The sequence below is a fragment of the Amphibalanus amphitrite genome, unplaced genomic scaffold, assembly GCF_019059575.1.
Source record: "Amphibalanus amphitrite isolate SeventyFive unplaced genomic scaffold, NRLGWU_Aamphi_draft 000149F_arrow, whole genome shotgun sequence".
Taxonomy (NCBI): Eukaryota; Metazoa; Arthropoda; class Thecostraca; order Balanomorpha; family Balanidae; genus Amphibalanus; species Amphibalanus amphitrite.
This window is the reverse complement of record NW_024881644.1, coordinates 99,168-122,376: the sequence shown is the minus strand read 5'-3', so window position 1 is coordinate 122,376 and position 23,209 is coordinate 99,168. Positions and strand designations below refer to the sequence as shown.

The window sequence follows — 23,209 nt, the reverse complement described above, 5'->3', positions numbered from 1 at the left end:
GGTGACTAAATATAGAACATAGTACCTACATACGTTCGGGCCGCAGCCCCCAGAGTCAGCTGTGGGTGGGAGCAGTATGGCTTTATTATCCAGCCTGAATACAAGCAACAAGGCACCGCACAAACGGGTGGATTTCGCCGGACCCTACCACATTTAGGTATGCAAGTTCCGACGCTGGCATAACATTATAGCTTCATAGCCTTGGCACACGCGGTAAGTAGCTCTGGCAGCACCTCCAACAGTCGTGGACACGACACACGAACTCACGTGCACACATACACACACGCACACTCGCTGCGTACGTCCTCGGATGGGAGGAGCGCGCCGGCGCCCGGGGGGCACACGCGAGGCACTTGTAACAGCACAGGGCGAGGGAAGCCGAGACAGGCGCGGGTGCGAGGCAGCGCGGGGCATATCACATCGCCTGCCAGTACGCCGGGGCAGCGGCGGTCCCCCCCCCCCCTACAGACACACACTGTGACCGGTCAGACGCTGCAGCTCAACACAAAGTGTTTGTTCATGTAGAAGTATTGAAGTGAACAGTTTCGCTATACAGAGCTCAGAAGGCCTACAGAAGTGGCGGAACGGTAGATCGACTCGAATCGATGAGGCATGGTTATGTCAGGAACAGCTAAAACGCAGCCAGTTTCGCGTCCGTCACATTGTCTTCATATGAAAGAATACACAACAACGCGGACACTATAGCACAACAATTAATAAGGAGCTGATCACTGGGCCCACTGGCGTTCAGTGCTACAGTCATCAGCTGGCATGCGTAATCATATACCCGAATGACTCCCATTATCATTTGAACTATTAAAAAATCGACATTGCAACAGCTACCATATCGCCTTTGATCAGTTGCCAACATTCATTATCAGCACAGTGAAACGTAACGCCATTTAACAATTTGCAAAAACGAGCGAGTGAAAACGTACAGCACATGTCACAAACAAAGACACCGATCGCCGTGTGCGGCTCCTGATTGGCGCAGCCGGCAACAACTGGCGTGACGTCACTGGACTGATCACCACGGTGTGGGCGGAGCGCGCGCGGCTCCCCTACTGACCGGACGGGCTCCATGAGTGGGAGCGGCCGCACCGTGCGCCGGCCGAGCGGCCGCCGCGCCGCCACCGAGCTGAGGCAGCTCCAGAAAGCTCGTGGTCGGACCGGCGCAGCACGTGCCGCGCACAGGCCTGCGGAGCGCAGCCGCGCCGCCCACAGGAATGCATCAGGCCAACTGCCGACCGGCGCGCCGCCCGTCCAGCTGCGCCAGCTCCTCCGCGTATAAATAGGCCACGCACGCGCGCACACTCGGCTAGCTACCTCTTCTCGGCTCGACCTGACGACGGCGACGCTCACCGCGTGTCGGCGCCGACGCCGACCAGACACGACGGCCGACGACGGCACTCATTGTGGTATGGCGTATGAAGACGGCGAGCGACCGTCTGCGTCAGCGATATGCGACACAATACATGGAACATCACAAAAATATTGCCCTTAGTATGGCCCGCGGCGCCGCACTAGCTGGCCGTGTTGCTGACGGCGGGCGCACTGTCGCGCTTCCCCACCAGGAAGTACGTCACCATGTTGTCCTTGCCCTTGACGAACACTTCCCCGCGCCGCTCGAACTCAAAGTAGGGCTCGAGCAGCTGGGCACACGCCTGTGTGGTCTGGATCCGGCCCGTGACACCGGTCGAGTCCATGCGACTGGCGATGTTGACCGTGTCACCCCAGATGTCAAAGTACAGCTTGGTGGTGCCGATGACGCCCGAGGTGACGTCGCCGATGTTGTAACCGATCCTCAGCTCCATGGTGAAGCCGAACAGCGTCTCGTTGAAGGCGGCAACGGTGCGCTGCAGGTCGATGGCAAACTCCATCAGCTCGACCAGGTGCTGGTCGGGCCGCTGCGCCTCGTTGCGCTGACTCGAGTTCAGGCCCGACGCGGCCATGTACGTGCTGCCGATTGTTTTGATCTTCTCGACGCTGGTGTACTTTTTCAGCAGGTCGTCCATGTCACTGATGATCTCGTTCAGCACGCGCATGTACTCTCGGCCGTCGTGGTACGTCTCGTCGTAGAGGTCGTTGAAGTTGACGATGCTGGCGAACACGACGGCCACGTCGCGATGGTTCTCAGAGTATTTGGCCTGCTCCTTGATGATTTCGGCCACGTGGCTGGGTATGATCTGGTGCAGTAGCCAGTCGGCCTGTCCCTCCAGTCGCTGCACCTCAGCCTTGTCGTGGGCGGCCGTCAGGCTCACACAGAACCCCAGCCGGTAGCTGATCTCGAACTCGCGGTTCAGAATCCAGATCAGCACCACTACCACGACCATACCGACTATGAACGAGGCCGAGAACACGAGGCGGCGGCGCTCGACCTCCGCCTCGGCGCCCGTCTCCCCGTCCGGCTCCGCGGGCCCGACCGGCTCCATCGGACAGTCGCAGGGCACGCCGCACAGTAGGGCCGCCATCGCCGCCGCGAACAGCGTCGCCAGACCGCTCTTCATCCAGCAGTTGAGCTGCGTGAAGTTGCAGAAGTGCACTAGACCCACGAGGAACATGAGAAAGTAAAGGTCGGCGTGCGAGCAGTCGCTCTCGAACGCGTCACACGACCAGTTCGCGAACACGGCTGCCACCGGCAGACTCACTAGGCTCGCGCCCACCGCGTGAAACGGGTACCAGCGCGTGTACCACGTGTACACGAGCTCGAACCGCGTCGGCATCTTGTCCAGCTCGCGTGGCACGTCCGAGGTGAGCCGCAGCCACATCATACACTGTATGAGCACCAGCCACAGGGCCGCCACACCGGAGAACACTGCCCAGCCGACGCTAGGTTCGAATGTGGCGTACAGCTCTGCGGTCAGCACCACGAACACGGCTGTGGCTACCAGAGTGTCCACCAGACTGTTGTACTTGGGCAGCGAGAGCGTGTCCGAGCCGCCGTGGTGCCGGCGCGCGTGCTGCATCCGGTACAGCCGCTCGTACTCGGGCTTGTCGAAGAACAGCGTCAGCCGGTCGATGGGCGGATGGATGAAGTAGTTGGCCTTGCTGGTGATGGTCTGCACGCACTTGATCATCTCTAGGTCGCTGAGTTTGCGCTGCATCTGCTGCTGGCTGACGCGCCGCGCCCGGTCGCCGTCGCCGCCGAGGAGGTCGGCGTCGTCCCCGGCGCCGGGTATCGGAACGCCTGGGGAAGGAGAGTGGGTCAGTAGTGCAGAGGTCTCACACGGTGTGACGGTGAGGGGAGACTCAGGGGGCACAGGGGGACACAAGGGACACAAGGGGGACGCAGGGGAGGCTCTACAAGGGTCTGATTGATGGTTCTTCCATTGGTTCAACATGGTCCAACAAACCTAACACGACATTACGGCCCTCAAGTGTCCAAGCAGCGACATCTATCGTCACAACAGGGACTGGCAGTCGAGCCGGGTCCGGTGTCGAAAGCTGGCACGACACACAGTCACACCAGTACAGAGAGACGGCCTTTTAAAATAAACACACAGAGCGGAGGTCAGTTTACATGTCATTTGATGGTAATGGCCCTGAGGTACTGGAAGAAGTCCGTCAGTCGCTAAACCGAGGTGAATCACTGGAGCTTCAGGCCCTTTAGCCGTTCATTTTATCACAGTATCAGTGGTTAGCCCGTTTGCACCGTTTTGGATTTCCGTGCTGTGAGGTAGTTACCTGTGGCGGAGGGATCCAGCATTGAGGACTGGCTGGAGATGTTGAAGTTTGCTACTCGGTGGGAAGGCAGGTCGCCGGGCTTCGTTCCGTTCAGCTCTGTGATCTGTGAAAGAAACGACAGAGGATGTGAGACCGTTTCATTAGAGGAAAGTCTTTTTCCGAGCAGTTTGTTCATCGTCGCTAGGAACGTCGACAAAATAAAGTTCAGATGCAACACGAACGAATAGATGAATCACTCATACCAGAAATATATACAATTCTCACATTATACACACCCACTCACAAACAAGGAGCTTTGCGGGGTAATTAAGAAAAATGCACAAACAAGACCCTGGTAAATCCTCCCAGAGACGGGCGCTGACACGTGCATTGCGACGCACCCACGGCGTCTCGGCTAATCCGCTTTTGGGATGTGCTAATTGTGTAGCTTTACAGCTAACGACAGGGGCGGAGCGGATTCCCGAAATCGGCTCCCGGTCTACACACACCCATTTCTGAGTCAGCCTTCTGCAGAAATTGGGGTGTGCTCGCGGGTGCGTCAGCCGACCCCAGGATGACACTACTCAATGGTAATCGGACTTGAGACTTCACTGAAAGACAGACGGGTTCTCGAACTCAGGGCTTGGGGCCATATCAGAAGAGATCGAATGTCACCTAGATTTATTCAGCAATGCCCATAACAGTCAATTGATAAGAACCAGTAACCTAAAAGGCTGTTGCCTAAAAGGCTTTCGCCTTTTGTCGTATCCTAAGCGGGGAATTCGTCGAAAAGGGTTTATTTTCGCTAAGAAGAAAGGGTGTGCAGTGTTAGCCCAACGGTAATCTGTATTTTTTCTTTTTGAATCATACTCAGAATGTCTCTGTGTGGTCACTGGTTAGGCGTAAAGTTTCCCAAGCTCTTCTAACTTCAATGGAAGGGCTCGTTATAAAGGCACAGTACCGGGTATCTCCTTCGCATATCTACCACCTCCCCTATCCGCAAATGGGATTTCCATTGCACCGGTAGCTAGTGCTACCCCGGGTGTTGACGTAATTCTAATTAATGTGCCCTGTGGGCTCCTGCACTATCGCCCGTCAGTGGTCCAGTGAGGGTACGCCCCACAGTACCCCGGTACGCCCCGCAGTACCGGGGGAGGGGGAGAAACCCCGTGTTTTCCGGACGGGGCGCCGGCCGACTGGGGGCTGCAACTCGCCGAGCCGAGCCGATGGCGTGTAATCAGGAGATGGGTCCGCTCCCATGGGCTCCGTCGGACGCCGCGCGGCCAATTACCTAGCTGTGTAGTTAGCGCCGGACCGGGCCGCCTACCGACGCGGCCCCGGCTCAGATAAGTCGCCACTGAGGTACACCGACCCCTCCCCGACTGACAGAGTCGGCCCCGGACAGGGACACACCCTCTCAGCGGAGTAGGGTCCTCCTGGTTGGACCCTAACTCGACTCAGATAAGGTCGACCCGCACCGTGCCACTATCCGACAATCAGGCCTGACATATGGCGCTTCTTGTTGGACGAGCACAATGTTTAAAACGTTAGGCTCGATTATTCTACGACCTCTTGGTAAGCCCCATAAAATATGTAAATAGATGTCCAGCTAATGAATATTGAAAGCACAGGGCGCGTTCACTATGCATCTAATGCATTACATGTTGATGATATCCAGACACTTCTGTTGACCGTCTCCGTCCCGAAAAGCTCAATAGACTCCCTCCTGCTCCGTTCATGCATCGGGCATCCCGTAAAGTGAGTGGTGGTATCGATATCGTGTCACAGTACAGGTTTTCGTGTTTGTCGGTTCGAGGAGTGATTATGTTGTCCTTATAAGTAATCTCTCCCCTCTCAGGAATGAGCCAACTATTGTAGTCCATCCCATCCTAATTATGTCAAACGCTGTCCTTTCCGTCCTCCCCATTCTCGTTCTCATCATCCCATCATTCCAGAATCATCATCATCCCACTATCACCATCCCATTATCATCCAATCATCGTCCCCACAGTCATCCCCCTACAAGAGACAGTCTCGCCCCAAGGGGCCTTCTCGTAACGACTTGTGCCGATAGCCTAGAGTCCGGTGAGTCCCCAGATGTCCGACCTCTGCTGAACCTGTAACTATTTGGTAGCAACGAAAATTGGACCTATGTACTTGCAGTATGCGCACGTGGCCCACGAGGGACGAGTAAGGAATGTTTGTTGACGATATACGAAAAAGAACCTCCAATGACGTACATATATTCTGAAACGCCGTTTCTTCACATTCACAATAATCAGGCAGGTAACCAAATGAAGAAACTCTACCCTCGTAAGAAGATTTGAACGTCTTTTTTTTTTGGGGGGGGGGGAGAATAATGCTTCATATGTTTCACGGTCACTGTTCGGTCAGTGAGGTGAGGCCCCCAACTCACGTGCGGCGGATGCTGCTCCTCGGGCAGCGAGTGAAGCCAAAAGTTGCCGCTTGTTAACCGCGTCCGCGTCGTTCCGCACAGTCGACCTGTGAACACGCATAACCGACTTGGGTCAAGGACACGGCGAAACAAGACGTCCCCACCTCCGGTCAAGGGCACGGCAGATCACAACGTAACAGGCCTGGGTCGTGGGGTTGAAACAGCGCGAGGTTTTCGCAAGGCTGAAATTTAGTGAAGACACGTGTGAAGACATGAGCTCGGGAAAGTTCAAACGGTCAGAAAACAACAAATAAAAATAACATTTTGAATAACAATACACCAATCGCTTTTGAATTGACTGTGCTGAATGAAGAAAATAAAGGCACTAACAGCAGTCTGTCACGGGCCTCTGAATCCCAAGTGCAGCACCGTCTCCCCTTTGAGCCCCGCCCCCAGCCACCACCGCCGCCGCCGCCGCCCCAAGGCCCCATTTCCGCAACCAGGCCCATCGATTCCCGGCGGCGGCCGGCGGGGGTGGGCTGCCGGCAGTGCCGCACCAGCACGCACCGGCCGCGAGTCCGAGCCCTGGCACACGGACAAAAACCGACCCCGGGGCCGTGTTGTGTGTCGCGTAAGGCTTCGGCCGGCCGGCCCGACAAATCTGGCGGCCGGTTTCACGGGCGCCCGATTTAGCGCGGCGCAGCCAACTGCCGGTAACGATCGGCCCTGGCCCGGCTCGGGGCAATGGTCGGCCCAAGGTCAGCCCGGCGGCGGCGCGACGGCTCCGACGGAGCGGGCCGCCGGCTCCAGGGCAGTAGGGCCAGGGTCATAGGAGGCAGGGTCAGGTTAGTTAGCGACGTGGGTAAACTGCCCCCGGGCAGAAGGGACAGGTCACAGGAGGCAGGGTGACAGGGTCAGGAGGCAGGGTCAGGCTGAAGCGGTCAGAGAGGGTCAGTTGCTCCAGGCCGGTCAGACCAGGGTCACAGGGGGCGGGGTCAGGTTGAAAGGTCAGCGGCGATGTCCGTCTTTGAAACCTCCCCGTTTTGTTTTAGCCAGATGCCCTGGTTAGCGTGTCATAACATGAAAATTGTATCTACCTAAAACAAAACACAGTTATATTGAAACAGATCGTTTACAACTGTGAGATATTTATGTTTATTTATGTATGCATAAGATGAGATATTTTACAACTGTGAAATTAAGTCCAGCAAACACCCTGCGGCTAGCGGATGTAGCCCACGGCTGACCCGCCCGAAGGTGTGACCTGAGGTCGTGACCCGAGGTCGTGACCCGAGGTCGTGACCCGAGGTCGTGACCCGAGGTCGTGACCCGAGGCCGTGAGCTGACCTCGGAGGTCGGTATCGGTGCGGATTGTCCGCAGACGAGGCCGCCGTCCTCGCCGGTCCAGCGTAGACGTCAGCTCCGGAGAACCAGGCTGGAAGCAGAAAAAGGCAAACGTTAGAACACAGAGAACCGTTTATTTATCGATAGGATGCGTCACATTCGAGATAAGGGTTATGACTAAACTAGCGTTTAGAAACACAGCTTTCATCAAGATGAAGAAATCCACGGAAACGGGCGGAACAAAACTGAGCCAACAGAATGGATTACGTTAAACTGAGCGTGAAACACGATAGCGCGGTCGGCGGCGTTTTGTAAACGAGGTCCCTCTCGTCTTCGGACAATTTAGACCCAACAGCGTAAAAAAGACTTCTGAGACAGGATAGCGGTATTGACACAACTTACATCACTTTACTGTTTGACGTCACACAGTTTTTGTCTCGGCTTTTTGTGGAAGCTTTTACCACATCGTCATTTACCGCGGGTATAAGAAAAAAGAGAGGAAACTTGGCGTGGTTTGGTGCTGCTGGTAGTATCCTGTCTTCCACGGCTAAGGGAGCAGGCAGCAGCGGCTGCAATGTGTACCTACCTATGGACCTCTGACGGAGCCCCGAATGGAACACCTATGGATTGCGCTCTTCGCCACTTTTACATGTCTTCGAGACGGAATAGCAGAGAGACAACGAAGACTGCTGCTGAGACCGGGTAAAGGCGTCGACACCTAAATAATGTCTGTTCATTACTGAAAATATACGGGAGCTGTTTGGCCGATTGAAGATTTGACCATACGTATGCGTAGCATCGGTAGGAACGGGAAGAAATACCTAGTGGGCCTATGTATGTGGTGACCAACGTGTACCCATCAGGGTCAGTGGATGCCCAGAGTGTAGACTGTAGAGTACTATAGCGGCCACTGTCCACAGGCAATCCATTCGCTTCAGTCCACCGTCAATCCACAGCTTCAGATAATCTCGCCGATCTCCGCCAGCCTAAAGACAGTTTACGGCCTTCCCCGTCCACTTTCAGACATCTACGAGTATATCATCGACGCCTGAAACCAAACACTCACTGAGACAAGACGAGCACCACCTAGATACCCCGGTCCACGTGCGTCGCCGGCACGTGGACGGACCGACCACACTGCCGCTGCTCGGAGGGAGGGGCGACGGCGCGACCCTGAAGTATGCCGCCGTATCGTCCGCGCACAGCGGAAAAACCACCGGCCCCGCCGCCGGCGCGTCATGTCATCGAGTGACCGGATAGCCGGTCGATAGACGTCAGAGGCTTCCCGTGCATATAGTTACGACGTCTGCGCCGGTCCCTTGGGAGGCTTCATCACATAGGGGAACACCAAGGCATTTCCGGAGAAACATGTCAGCACCGCAGAGAAACATTCCGGCACAATGGAGAAATATGCCAGCATACTGGCACATCAGATGAATTTACAATAAATCGCACCAAAACCTACTCATGAATGTGCTAAAAAGTGTCCGGGGAGGAAAGAGACGTAAATAAAAATGAGATAACAATAAAGTATAAACATTACCTCATCCGACGAATGAGTGTAGGATGAATCTGCAGGATGAATATGCATAAGCTTCTCATAGCACGATGCACGATGCATAGATTATTTATACGGGTATATGTAGGTACACTTTCTGCGTGAGTGAACGTAATCGTATTCAGCATTTCCTTTCGTGTGCAATGTGCATGGGTGAGCAACTCTTTGCTGTCCTTTATTTCCCTCCAGACATCCACTAATAATAGCGCCACATTTCTTCCTGTCCTTAGGCAGAACTCGTCATTTGTGAATGTCAACACTTCCAGCGGCTAACGGTATATGTGTACTGAAAAAACTATGTCCCCAGTTCGATATAACAGATAAGACGGCAACGGTGCACACTGTAGGCAAGGAGTCACTGCAGCCGCGTCAGACTCAAAACAAAACTACAAATATGTGAATTTTTGCACTATCCCTGCCAGCATAACAGTTGTACCTATAAACTATGACATACTTGTAAACTGTTGCAAGCACTGTTAGTTCGACCATCTAAAAAGGAGCTTCGTTTGAACGCGCCTCAGATTCTAAGACATGATCGACGTGGGTTCGTAGGTTGGGATCCCTCCCGTATCATCATACTGTGAAACCTTCGCACTCTTATAGCTTTATTCGTCGTTGAGTATGATGCATACCGTGAAGCGTACCTAAATTTTTAGCCCCGGCCCCGGACGGGATTTCTACCCAGGCATTTACCCAGCTCCAATTGAACGTAAATGAAACTGGTGACAACTGCGGTATAGTTGTCACCAATGTCAGCTGAAATCGCATTTAGGTCAGTTTTCTTAGGTTTAATTTCGGTAAAAACAACTCTGATCAATGGTATCAGCACCATTGCATAAATAAAAAATCAGCTACGGGTGAAGACGTTTTCCTGGCGTAACACAGCCTGACTGAATGTCCTATTAATTAATCCACTTTCAAGTTGGGTATTTCGCCATAAATCATGACCAGGAGTAATAAAACGCAGCATGCAAGGCCTTGGTGACAGGTGATATCAACCATTTACTGCACATGTGCAGCCAGTGCAATTTGTTAAATTTGTGTGAAGATATTAATTAACGGAGAACCAGGAAGTGAGTTCATTTAGGAAATAACCGTATCTACCTCGAATATATTGATGGGCAGTGGGCACCAAAAGCATCATACTTAATTTAGCGTATCATGCTTTGGAGAACCAGCGCACAAAAGCCGGTGACGTCAAATCAAACCAAACAAATCTGTGACCTCGGTACAAACGGAAACGAGCGCAGACCGTCGGCCATTGAACGTAAATGACCTCTCTCCAACAGAAACAATAAACGTCACTGACAAAAAACAGCAGCGCCAATCCAGTCGAGGGTCTGTTATTCATCAAATACGGTCCACACGGTCAACGCACTGGTGCGTGTGAATCTGTGCCATTGTGTTAAATTTGTCAGGTGCTTTCGCTGGTGCCTATACGATACGCTGGCATGCCTATATGCCATGGCGTGCCTATGGCTATGCCTCAGTGCCTTTTGCCGATTGTCAAGTCTTGTTCGATGCAAGGACAGTCTAGAGAGCATTATTGTTCGTTGCTGATATGATTTCATACAAACAATTAAAATCTTTACTGTTTGGCTTGTTCGTTTCAGTGCTACGATAGGTCACTTCGTTCATGTCCTTAGCACATAATCATGGACCACGCTGAAGGAGAAAAGGCATTGCAACGATGACCGGCCAGCCATACAAACAGCATATTCCGTGGCATTGACGGCGGCCAGTAACCAGTCTGCCCCTGCATTCCTAAGGCATTGCGATGCCTGCGGTGCAGCAGCGTCACAGCCCGCAAAGAGGCTGCGGAATGTCAACTCCAGAGGCGTTCTCCCGGCGTTTACCCGAGGGGATTCTCCAGAACCGTTACCGTAAACGACAACTGCAATCACTGCGACCGCTAGCCGATGACGCTTTTGACCAGAGATGACGTCAAAGATGACGTCATCTGTGCAACATGACGCAAAGGAGAGGGGAGTGCACCCTGCAGAACAATGCGTCCGTGCATGCTCCGAAGGTTGCATTTATCAAGAAATCGGTCTAATACTGCACTGAAAACAGACATCCAATTCACATCAGGAGAGCGATGTTTTATGAAGTTCTTGAGCTGCAATGCACGCTATCGTCTAGAATGCCACTATGATGTTCGTTGTCTGTGGCTTATAGAAGTTCCGCTGAACGGCGAGTGAGGATCTTAATAACCAATTTAAACTACATGAGCGAATAATTACTCAATTTGGCTTGATTCGTGTTTCTGAATACGCTACTGAAAAGTAATGGGTCGTTTGGAGATTATTTTCGTTTGAAATCATATGATAATCTAACAAAAATGTGCGCTTCTTTTAAATTCTTTATAAAGTGAAGTATCATCAATGTCACCACAGAGGCAATTCAGACAGCGAAACTGAAACAAACACTAGCAGTAGGTACTCTCACCACTACATGACATGACATGCAATAGGACCTCACAGTCCCCACAGCGCCCACAGCAGTCTGCCCCACAGCCCACCCCATGAACCCTCGGCCCTGCCGCCGAGACTGACCTGTTTGGAGGCGCCCGAGGGCTCGATGATGCTGGGTAAGGAGCACGCCTTCTTGTGCAGGAGGCTGGAGGAGGAGTCGCGCCGCTCCTGACTGGGCGGTGAGCCGGGCTCCTCCCCCTCCCCCTCCCCGTCCCCCTCGGCCGGCCTCTCGGTCCGCACTGGCGACCGGCGACCCCCGATGAAAAACGTCTCCAGCCCTGTGAACATGGAAACGCAGCGTGTCACTGGGCGGGAATTTGATGATTAGGAAGTCGAGGTACGAAGGAACTGATTAGCTTAGAGATGTGTTTACCATTTGTCATTGTAAATATCAATGCCATAGCTCGGGGAGTCACTTATGATCGGGAGTTTGTAGTGGGCGAACTTGAAAAAGGCTTATATCAGTAATATAGAAATAAAGGAACAGAAAGGAATCCACATTTTTAAAAGCAGCTAAGAAGTTCTAAGAAGTTAATTAGCAACTGAGAGAATAGCTCTAAAAGTCTTTAAAAAAATCCTCTTTATCGTCTGTAAGTGAAATATTGCTTTAACCCTATTAGTGGCAGGGGGGGGGGGGTGGCGAAGATCACGATGCTGCACCAGTTTTACGAACAGTGAATGAAAGGTATCATGTGATAACATATACAAAGTTATTGTGCATCCTCTTTTGACACGTTTTTGCTATAATAGGCGGATCCAGGCGTCCAAAAAGGGGGGTTATTTTTCACCTCCCAACATAGGTGCCCTGACACCGCCTATGCATGACCAATACAATTTTAGTCGTTCTCTCATAAGAAAATTGTAACATAACAAGACCATTGCCACCCTTTTTAGAAACAGTACCAACAAAAACCTTATTTACTATACTTTTTGTGTACCCCCAATCTCAATGATCTGTATCCACCTATGATTTTTGAAAATGCATATTTTTAGGATCCATGTGAATTCCTGGTTCATTATCTATCGATCGGCAAAAGTTGCGTTAAGATTGGTTCAGAAACCTGGCCGTGATAAACAGTCTAAAATGTATCTGCAATTTGCCCGTTTTTACCCCCCTCTACCCCCCTATTGACATTTTTTAATTTTTTTTTTAGAAATGTAGATCTCGTTGAGCCAAATCGAATGCCGTTTGAATTTTGAAAATCGGCCGGTTAGATCTCGAGATATCAAGGGGGGGTCGTAAACAGCCCCCCCCCCCCTGCCACTAATATGGGGTAGCCAGGAGCCTGCCACTAATAGGGTTAAGAGGTCATTTTTTGAACAGCTGGAATAGTATTTCATCGCTGAGATAACTGCACAAAATGCGCGTACATGTAAAGCCATTGGACGTTACAAACCACTGGACGTTACGTTGTTCAACTAAATCTGTGCTGTACCTGCATCGCTAATCGCTTTTTGACATATTTATTAAATGCATTGTTCCGTCAGTAAGGCATGGCGGATACCTGTTGCAATATACCCTCTGACGATGTATATGTACAAATCAATGAACAGGTGTATGAATGAATAATAAATAACAGTGCATACATTTCAGAAATAATGTAACCCTCGCCCCGTTGGGGGGGGGCATTTTGCCCCCCCCCCCTGTGGTTTTTCCTGAATGGCAAGACAACGGCGGCGCCCAAATTTTTAGTACCTTCCCGGGCATCAATTTGACACCTTCACACCCAGTTTCAAGTCTTAGGTCACCTTAGGTCAGGAGTTATTGAGGTCAAACTGAGGTCATGTTCGAGCAAAAATGAGCAAAAAAACATGCAATCTTGAAACGCTCACCAAATTTACAGTTACCAAGCAATTTCAAAGTTCTTTATATGGTCTAGTAGACAAAAAGCGGCGCTACAACGCTGCTATCTCGGATTTCCAAAATTTTGGGTTTTTGACCCCCAAAAATAAAAAAAAATGATTTTTTTTAGAAAAACTAAAAAAAATCCAAAAATTTTCCCGAATTTCGAAAAAACCGGAATATATATGATAGTCCCTGTGCTTTTCTATATACATACCAAATTTCATATCGATATCTCGTTTTTTGGCCAAGTTATAGCGAAAAAACTGTTCAAAAATGATGACGTCAAATTTTTGAACTCGATTTTTCGCGATTCTAGACCACGTAGGGCAAAACAAAGACCACCATTGAACTCCCCGTGACGAGCTGCATCGAATCGATACCCATTTTATGCAAAAATATCAACTTTGAAATTTGAACTTATTTGACCTGACCTTGACCTGACCTTGACCTGACCTTGACCTGACCTTGACTTGACCTTGGCCAAAACGTGACCTAAGCTGGCCCAAAAGTCTGCCTGACCCACATAATCGCATTTGTCATGTAAAATGGACCATAAAACATGTATCACACGACACTTTCATATTGTGACCCCCCAGTGACCTGACCTCTGTGACCTGACCTGGTATCAGTGACCTCAAATAGCAAAATATGTGTTTGAAGAACATTTCCCCATCGATGATTTTCAATGAAATGCATTTTACTCGATTGTACAACGCATTTCTTGAAATGCCTGTAAACGGTGAAAATTCGACCTTTGACCTGACCTGTGACGTCATCGGTTTGACCTAGGTCAATAAAATTGGGTCACAAGGTAGTTCCCTGATAGGGCTATCCAACGCCGTTTGCCGCTTGTCGCTAGGTTGCGTGGTTCTCGAGATCTTAGGGGGGGGCAAATTGCCCCCCCCCCCAACGGGGCGCGTTGCTCGGCAGAGCCCAACGGGGCGCGGGGTAAGCGAACTAAGTGTTTACAAACAAAGCGAGCCAACTTATGAATGCATAAATAAAATTATAAATAAATAACGAACTGAATGAATGAATGAATGAATGAATGAATGAATGAATGAATGAATGAATGAATGAATGAATGAATGAATGAATGAATGAATGAATGAATGAATGAATGAAGGAATGGATAAATGGAAAGTGAATGAATGAATGAGCGGAACAATACAATGAATGAATGAATCAACCAATCAAAATTGATTAATTAATTGATGAAAGCATGCATGAGTTAAACGATTGAACATGAAAAAGTCACACTTAAAAAACGACCTGAACTCCTGTGGAAATGCGGTTGGTGGTACCAAATCGAATCCAAGCTCTGGAACACCGAATATGGTCTCTCTATTTGTGAAGCGTTCCAAGCAATAACGAAACTGTCAAATGTCAGGGGAATCACCCCCTTCCTCAGTTACATCATGACACGAGTAAACTGTCTCTCAGAATGTATGAACGTGTCACAATGACACATGTAGCCTGGAAGTGGAGAGCCGTTCCATCTCTTGTATTTCATTTTTCAACATTATTTTGTCTAGACGCCTCTTTATGCATGGCAGACCAAAGTGCTTGAGTTTCGACGCCTGCTTGGGACGTTCCAGAGCTATTATAGTCAAGTCACGCCGGATTATTCATGAACATTTTCACTGACCACTAATGAGTGTACTTCCCAGAACACTTTCGCTGTAGAGTGGCACGCTTGATGCTGCTGTGTCTGGCCACAAGACCATTTTGCAATCCACAAATATTAAATATTTAGTAGCTCTGTTGACCTCGTTAGCCTTAACAAGTGACACGCTACTCACATATGGAGCACTCCCAGGAATATGAGCCCGCTGTATTTAATAAAGTTTATTTATTTGCGTAGTCTATTTATCGTTAGGTTAAAAATTACGTTCATATTTCGTATGTATTTAGAAAAAAGTTGATGAAACCAACCGGCTCTAAATAGGTTAACATCTTACCTGCAGAGTGCAGAGCATCTAGTCATAGTCTGGATTCTATTTGGTGCTTAACTTATATTTCTATGCAATCATTGCTTTTCGTTGAAGCTTATTTTCAAAACAATTTGGAATGCACAATCAGTCACTAATATTTTGAAGAATCTGGCTGGGCATTTTCAACCGCTATTCGGGCCGATTTCTAAACAAAAAGATTAATAATGTAAGATATATTCAGAATCATGACATCTCTACCCATATGCAATGGACAGAGAGCAGCTGATGGCCAGCAGTCACTCAAAAAAGTCAGAGGTCATAAAAGGTCACCAGCGGCTTTTCGACATAACCTTTGATACTGATATAGTAGGGCAATGAAAGTACTATGGAATGTGTTACGCTCACCAACATCGCTCGATTGATATGTAGCATCTGCATGACCTTTTCCGGTCAAGCCATAATCTTGACATGAGGTCAAATTGTCAAGTTCACCCAAGTCAAAGTTAAGTTCTTCATTTGACGCGTTTTGATTAGGGAACCATCAATGGTGGGGAAATAAATGTCATATGCTGATTTACATTGAAGTTACGCACAAAACCTCGTTTCGGCCAAATCTGACTATTTTTGTGGTGTTCGCCCTGTGTGGGCCAAACTGTTGACCTGAGGTCAAAGTGGAGGACATGTTGGCAAAAAAACCTTGAAAAGCTATCGAATCCAAGACACTGAAGCTTTTCGGTTCACGAGTTATGCCCCGATAGGTGAAAATGTCAAAGTAATGAAAAGTAGACGGAAAAAATTACCTTTGAACTTTGATAAACTCGAGTGACTTTACCGTTCACGTGAGCAAACGATGAATTGTTCTTATTGAAGGCTGTTATTCCTTTTTCTGCCTTTCTAGCTTCCTTAGTTTTTCTTCTCTCTTTTTTTTAAAATAAACGAGTGTGGCCAAAAAGGCCCTACACAACGCGACGGCGAAGCTCGCTGAGACCCACACCGTGAGTTAACGGGTGCTCTCAAACCAATGAGCTTGTAAGCTCTTTAACTTTTATTCAACCCTTCCTTTGGTATGGGCCAGTGCGGATAGGCAGCATGCACAAATATCGATCGGTCTCCATAAGCAATCCGTTCAAACTTCAGTGCATCCACGCACTTCCCCGGCAACTCCGGGTAAGCGCAGATCTGAAGCGGTGTTCGCGACTTGGGGGCGGCCGGCCGGCGACTCTGACTAACGGGTACGGGCACGGACTGCTGTGCGCGGTTACGGACGCGGTTACGTGCGCGGTTACGGTTACGATCTCTGTCCCACGGTTACGGACCGGGACTGTAGTGCGCCTCTGTCCCGAGGGTACGGGCGGGGACTGCTAGCTCTCCCCCTCCGTGCCGCAGTGACCCGGGTGACCGTGGCCGGGTGCCGGGGCCAGCGTACCCGGCCCGTCTCGGCCCCCCGGCGGCGGCTCATCCCCAGTCAAGGGCGCCCGGTAGACACCGGGCCCGGCAGCAGAGCCCGCCGTGTGCTCAGACACATCCGTCTACCCCCGGCCGGCGCCGGCGGAAACGGTGCCACCCGGACACGACACGCGCGGTCTCCGAGCCGAGCTAGCACCTCTGGGAGGGAGGCCTCGCTCCGAGCTGAGACCCCACCATGGGAGAGAGGCCTTCCTCCGAGCTGAGCTCCCACCATGGGAGAGAGGTTTCCCTTCTCTGGGAGCAGCTCTGATGAGATTTTGTGTTATGGCTCATGGATGCCAGCAGCCCAGGCAAAGCAGTGCAGCCAACGGCCTGCAGTGCTTGAATGGGTGCAAGTCCGTGCAGTTTCCGCTAGAGGTTTATGTCGTAATTGCGGGTTTTCCACGCATGGCAGAAGGCAGAGGCGATAACTGAAATGTGGTTAAATAGTTGTTGATTTTCACCCTATTCCTGGCGGGCTCCGCCGGGACCAGAAACTGGCGGGGGGGGGGGGGCCGATTCGGCCCCCCCCCCTGAGATCTCGAGAACGAAGCAAGATAGCGACAAACGGTAAACGGCATCGGATACGCACGGTCAAGATCTACAATTTTTACTAAGGTCATTTTCAGGTCAGGTCAAAGATGACGTCACAGGGGTCGAAAAAGTCAAAATGGCGGCGCTAGATATGGAGAGAGTTTTTCTCGAATAACTTTCGAATTAGTCAAGATAGGAACAAACTAAGGGCATCATCGTGATCCTCTCGTCAATCCGCATCGAATGATATATATGTTGACCTCGCAAGGTCAAGGTCAAAGGTTGACCTCAGGTCACGTGACCTCGAGGTCATCATGTATATCATTCGATGCGTCTTGACGAGCTGAACACAATGAGACCATCCACGCGTCTGTATCTTGTTCCTGTACGGAGTTATTGGCCAAAAACCTTTGGTGACCTTTGATGACGTCACATGACCTCACAGCTGCCCAACAGCAAAACAGACCTCAAGGTAGTGAAGGTTGATCGTATATGAAGTCATGTATGGTATATGGGGCCATTCCGACCCGTTTTAGTGGTAAAAACAGGGAGTTGATTTTTCCCCCATTGACTTATAATGGGGAGGTCGCGAAACTGACCTGACCTTAGGTCACCGATATCAAAATTCCGAGATATACAAATTGCACATACTGGTACCCTAACTAAAGCCTGAAGAGAAGAAATTGATCGGTCAAAAACTCTAGCTCTGGCGTGATTGCAAACTTTTCTGAGGTAGGGTCACCAAACCGCCTCTGGTGACCTGACCTGAGGTCAGATCAACTCAAAATTTTCAGACATGTTGCGTAGAAGCCTTTTAGGAAAAGTCAGAAAATTTGAGCTTCCTAGCTCAACGCGTTTGGGAGAAATAACCAAAAAACCTCAGGGGGGGGGGGGGCTCCTGAGGCCCCCTCCCCCGCCAGGAATAGGGTTCAAGTAGCTGGTTTTTCACGGATGGCAGAAGGCAGAGGCGATAGCCTTGCATCGGTGGCTGTGGGCTAGTGCTACTGTTCACTCTGCCCAGCACCGGGAGGTCGGAAGCGCAGTCCCGGGGAGCTCGCTCCCGGTCCTCTCACCTGCTCTGCACCTCTCCGTCTGCGCCCTCCCCAGGTCCGCCTTCTCCCTGTTTGTTTATGTTTTCGTTACGGGCCATCCACACTCAATGTAGCTATTATTAGCCCCAAAAGCCCTGTAAACGGGGCGTTGCATCAGAGGCGCATGGGAGGGTCACCGGGGGGCCACGGACAGCACGATCCGTCAACACCCTTGAGACTTTGAGTGCATCGGCTGCCGCGATAAGGAGTCCGTCCTGAACGGCAGTGCACTCTGATGAACTCATCGCTCTCTCATTCTACCTGTCCCGATATAACCGATGGTATGATGTCATGCATTTAGAGCATCGGTTACGTGTGTTATCATAGGCAGACCACCATGCACTTATGCAGGTTATGCGAGTGTGATTACATTGCAACTATACCTCAGCATCATGACGGTGATGTGGGAAGGCAACGCATTTCTTTTCGGAGAATCGCATTGTGATCATACTACAGCGCAGCTATACTTAACTAATCTGGACACTGCAGGCTTGCATTCCGACTGGCAGCGGCTGTCAACTTATTCGGATTATCCTCGGCTGAATCCGCTCCAAAATCTGGGGAGCTGTGAAAGCGACATACTGACGCGCACCCTTTGAATGGTTTTCATTATGTTTTTTTTTTTTTAGGACTGGAGGCGTTATTAATCTAACATTCCCCAAACGCTGCTAGCTCTACACTTGTACCTTATTAATCCAAGTTTATGACATCTACTAAACGTCCTTTGAACTCAGTACACGAACACCAAACATTGCTGACCACCACATGGCCACGGCAGAAGATGCTTGAGCAGATCTTGTAAACACATGTGATTGCAAGATAAAAGTTATTGCTGTATGCACGAGTACACTCACCGCGCGACTGGTTTTTGGTGATGTTTGGACACCATCGAGATAGCGATGTGATTAGGAGTAATGGGAGGTTCCTGAGATGTAACTCAGGCAATTATCTTTTGTGTGGACACTCTTCTTGCCGTTGGATCGCCCCTTTTGTCGAAAAACAAAATAGCTTCCCGAAAAATATTACATGAACGTTTCTGTTGATTTATTTACGCATTCTCTGCCATGCTCGGTCATGCATAAATAACCGTATTACTAAAAGGAACAACACATATTAATCTGCATCAGTGCAATGTTACATTAAATTTAAAAGCATGGAATAGAGACGCTGCTTAGCGATACACTGAACATGAGAAGAGCTTTGTCGTGAATGCACCGTCTGCGCTGCAGACAGGTGTGTGGCAGACGGTACAGAGCCCGCGGCCTAATGAGAATACGAGCTGACCTCACCGCACGGTTCGGTAGAGACAGGTCATCGGGTGAGCTTCGAACCAAATCGAGTGAGAATAAACTTATCCAATCCCGCTCAGCCAGGCTCAGAACTCTATTTGGTTTGGCCATCCCACAGCAACGATAAAGGAAAACTATTACGACGAAAAACATGGAACAATGGATTCTCCCAAGGTATCATGCTCGTAGTTATAATGCATTCTTTTTAGTCGCTAAAGGCAGGTTAATGTTGATAACGAGGATCTCAATCCAGCTGATGAGGTTGATACTGTACGAAATAGGTGAATCCACAAACATGCGCGTTACGTAGTCACATTTAATATTTCCATGGACGTATCTTGTTAGATTTTTATCACGATCAACGTGCATTGGATATCAGAAGCGGTAGGTAACAACTAAGGTAGCAAGTTAAAAAAAAAACACTCGGATTTACTTCTGCATGTGGACGCCATAAGCATAGACGTTTGGATACCCATGAATCATAAACATCATCATCATCATTTTAATTGTCTCTGCATTAGTGCTGTTTTTATAGGAGAAACAATTGTAAAAGCACCTATCCAGATATTTTAGGAGCGGATCCTTCTACCTCAATAATAAGCTAAACGTCAATGAGCATGAGATTAAATAAACGTCCGCTGTCTGAGCTCAAAGTCAGACACAATGTACAGGGTGTCTCAAAAGTTCGTTGACACATTTCTCATGCCATTTAGGTAAGCATATAAGAATCGGCCAAAAATCTAAGGTTTTGGTGTCTGTGTGTACACTAGACAAATATCCATGCATTGATAACTGATTTGGAAGGTTGGAAACCAAATCCTTTGCTGCATCTCCAAAAATATTTGCCCATACCGATTTTCGTCGCTCCGTCAGCTGCTGGAGGCTGAAAAAAGGTTACCAGCTTCCAAGTCCTTGTAGGGGAATCCCCTGCAGTTTCTGCGTCGGATTTAGGTTTGACGAACTCCCCGGCAACATCCGCTTCTCCCTGAAAGCCGACAGCTTGCATCGACACCATCCGTGAGTATTTTGTGGGTCTTCTCTGGCGCTAACTCCTTCATGAATGACTGGCGCCGACCTCCCAAGCACCATTTTCCTTTTCAAAACAACCCCATTCCTGAACAAATGGGAAGTGCCAGGGGCAAATTTTTCGCAGCATATCGTAGCAGAATGCGTCGGCCATCTGTTTCTTAGACACATTTGCAAATTTTGCAAATCCCAAACGCTCTTCATTCCCCATGCCAAGACCTTCGCTGGGTTGCGGAGTGTTTTCCTCAGGAGAGGTTCTGCTTTGTAAACGGCCAAAACATGTCCATCGTGCGGTTTTGTCGAGCTCTTGAAACTTCGTAAGATAAAACTTTACATTAAATGACACTTTTGGAGGGTCAATTGCCTTGGCATTGACGATTTTCGTGTTATTTCCCCAAAAATTTAGCGCTATAGATATTATAAACAATGTAAAAATGATTCGTTGTCTTTATCTTATGATGACCTGCAATTTTTGAAACTGGGTAACCTCTGTCTGTGAGCTTCTATTCAGTTTTCAATAATTATGACCGCATTTTCAGCTGCTTTCCGGAGCACGAGTCTGCTGCCGTACGAAGGTCGTTCAAAACGCTGTTAGTCTCGTATGGGTTCGTCCTTCATAAATTTTAGCCACCGTTTTTATCAGATGATCATCATGTTGTACTCATCCTCGCCGACACTTTGCCATGTGTCATTTCCGACTTAACCATTCCCATTACTCCTGAAACAGAGAGTTTCTCAGCCGACCCGATTTTGCGACCTCCATTTTCATGCCTGACCCATGGTCAGAGGTGAACCCTTTTTGTGTGCTCATGAAGGGTCAAATGCGCTTGAAAACAATGCGACTGCTTCAGGAAGGTTGTTACCAATGCCCATGCAAAAATTCGACGTTTATTTTCTCGTTGATTCAGTTTTATTTATTGACAAAAAAGCATGGCTGGTATACCTGTAACCGAACTTTTGAGACACCCTGTAGAGAGGGACAGGAGTATTTTACGCCAGCCACGCTAAATACAAATTTCTGAAGGGATAAAGCGGCGCTGGGATGCCGCAAATACCATAAACGCGAATAAATTGATTGATGATCTCGAGATTTTAAACGGCCGCCAAATGTTCTGAGCTGACCGTGCAGTAATCTCATAGATCTAGAAAATGTCAGGACTAGCAACCAAAGAAATTTAACATATACATACAAGGCAGAGTGTACGGAACATATCTGAATGCTGGTGCATAGAGTCGTTAAAGCGAGGCCAATTGATTCAGATTTGCTAAATTTGAGTGTCTCTGGGAAACTTGTATATAAACAAAGCATCAGGCCAGGGATCCAATCGTCTTTAACCCTCGCATGTGTGCGGCGTTTGCCAGCTTCTAATGTGTAGGGGGGGGGGGGGTCGGTTGGACCCCCCCTTGCCGTTTGGCCCCTGATCGAGCTAGAGCTTCGCGGAAAAAAACGAGCGTGTTGCCCGTGACGAGAGGAAGCCGATGATACCCAATTTTAAGGTCCTAGGTCATTGGTTGACCTTCCAGGTCAGGTCAATGACCCAAAGTCGGGAAAATCGGGACCTGTTAGGAAGTCGTAAAGTGTGGCTGCTAAGGGGTTTTTCGGGGTGCTGATCACGAATATCGTGTTAGTTTTGATCACAGATGATGTCTTGAAGCATTTAGACCAGGTCGGGTCAGGTCAGGTCAGGTCAACCAGTAGGCGTCGTGACGGGTATTCGTAGTACGTGTCAACCGCCTCTGACAGCTTCGTAACATGTTACGAAGTCACCAAAACTACTTCGTAAATGTTCAAATGGTTGATAAATTCGAATTCAGCTCCAAAAACTAGCCTAGAAACATGTAAAACTCGAAAAAGTGACCCGAGGTCACCCGAGGTCACCAAAGGTCAATGACCTGACCTGACCTTCAGGTGACCTTGACACACACGGGAGTAACATCAAATCACATGTTTGAACGTTTGAAACCACGAAAAGCTTGCAAACACGCGGCTAGTGCGAGCCGACATACGCGAAATCGCGATTCCGGCCAAACATGGTCTCGGAAAAGAGGTCACAGGTCAAAGGTCATTTGGGTCAGGGTCATGAAATTTTCAGGGTAGGTGTAAAATTGATCAATGCGAGGGTACTGAAAGTTTCGTCGCGATCGGCCGCTTTTTACGCGAGTTATTCGCGAAAAACCATGGGGGGGGGGTCCATCCGACCCCCCCCCCCTACACATGCGAGGGTTAAGCCAGCCACCGATTTTAGAAAAGAAGTTGAAAGTTCCCTCGATTTTCAAGTTCCGCATCGGCCTATCCTCGAGGATAACGGCGTAGCTAGAAAACCTTGAATGTAGAGCCCCTCATATCGACGCCTTTTTTTAAACCCCACATCTGCTCTCCCGTGAATTTCCGGGAGGCACGAAAGATCTCCTTTTAAAAGTGTCCAATCGTCCGATCCTGATCAAATATGTGTGTTCGTAGGCCTGTTCTGGTATTGCTTTATCTGCCAAGACAGACAAATTTGAGCAAAATCGAGTGATTGTACCTTTTTTGAAGGTCTCTAACCAACTTGTCTGAAATTCACCGGAGAACAAATGTGGGGTTTAAAAAAAGGTGTCGATATGACCCC

At 49.4% G+C, this 23,209-nt stretch overlaps 1 protein-coding gene across 3 annotated transcripts in view; it reads right to left on the bottom strand.

Annotated features, from left to right (window-relative positions):
* Positions 1–62: 62 nt before the first annotated feature.
* LOC122382873 (adenylate cyclase type 9-like) overlaps positions 63–23,209 on the bottom strand; it is a 37,673-nt gene continuing 14,526 nt past the window's right edge. For all 3 annotated transcript variants that reach the window (XM_043368743.1, XM_043368741.1, XM_043368742.1), the window contains 5 exons: positions 11,516–11,712; positions 7,406–7,493; positions 6,080–6,165; positions 3,685–3,787; positions 63–3,187 (listed from right to left, as the gene is read on the bottom strand). In XM_043368743.1, coding sequence (XP_043224678.1) covers positions 1,524–3,187; positions 3,685–3,787; positions 6,080–6,165; positions 7,406–7,493; positions 11,516–11,712 — 2,138 coding nt within the window. In that variant the 3' untranslated portion in view covers positions 63–1,523. The remainder of the gene's footprint in view (positions 3,188–3,684; positions 3,788–6,079; positions 6,166–7,405; positions 7,494–11,515; positions 11,713–23,209) is intronic.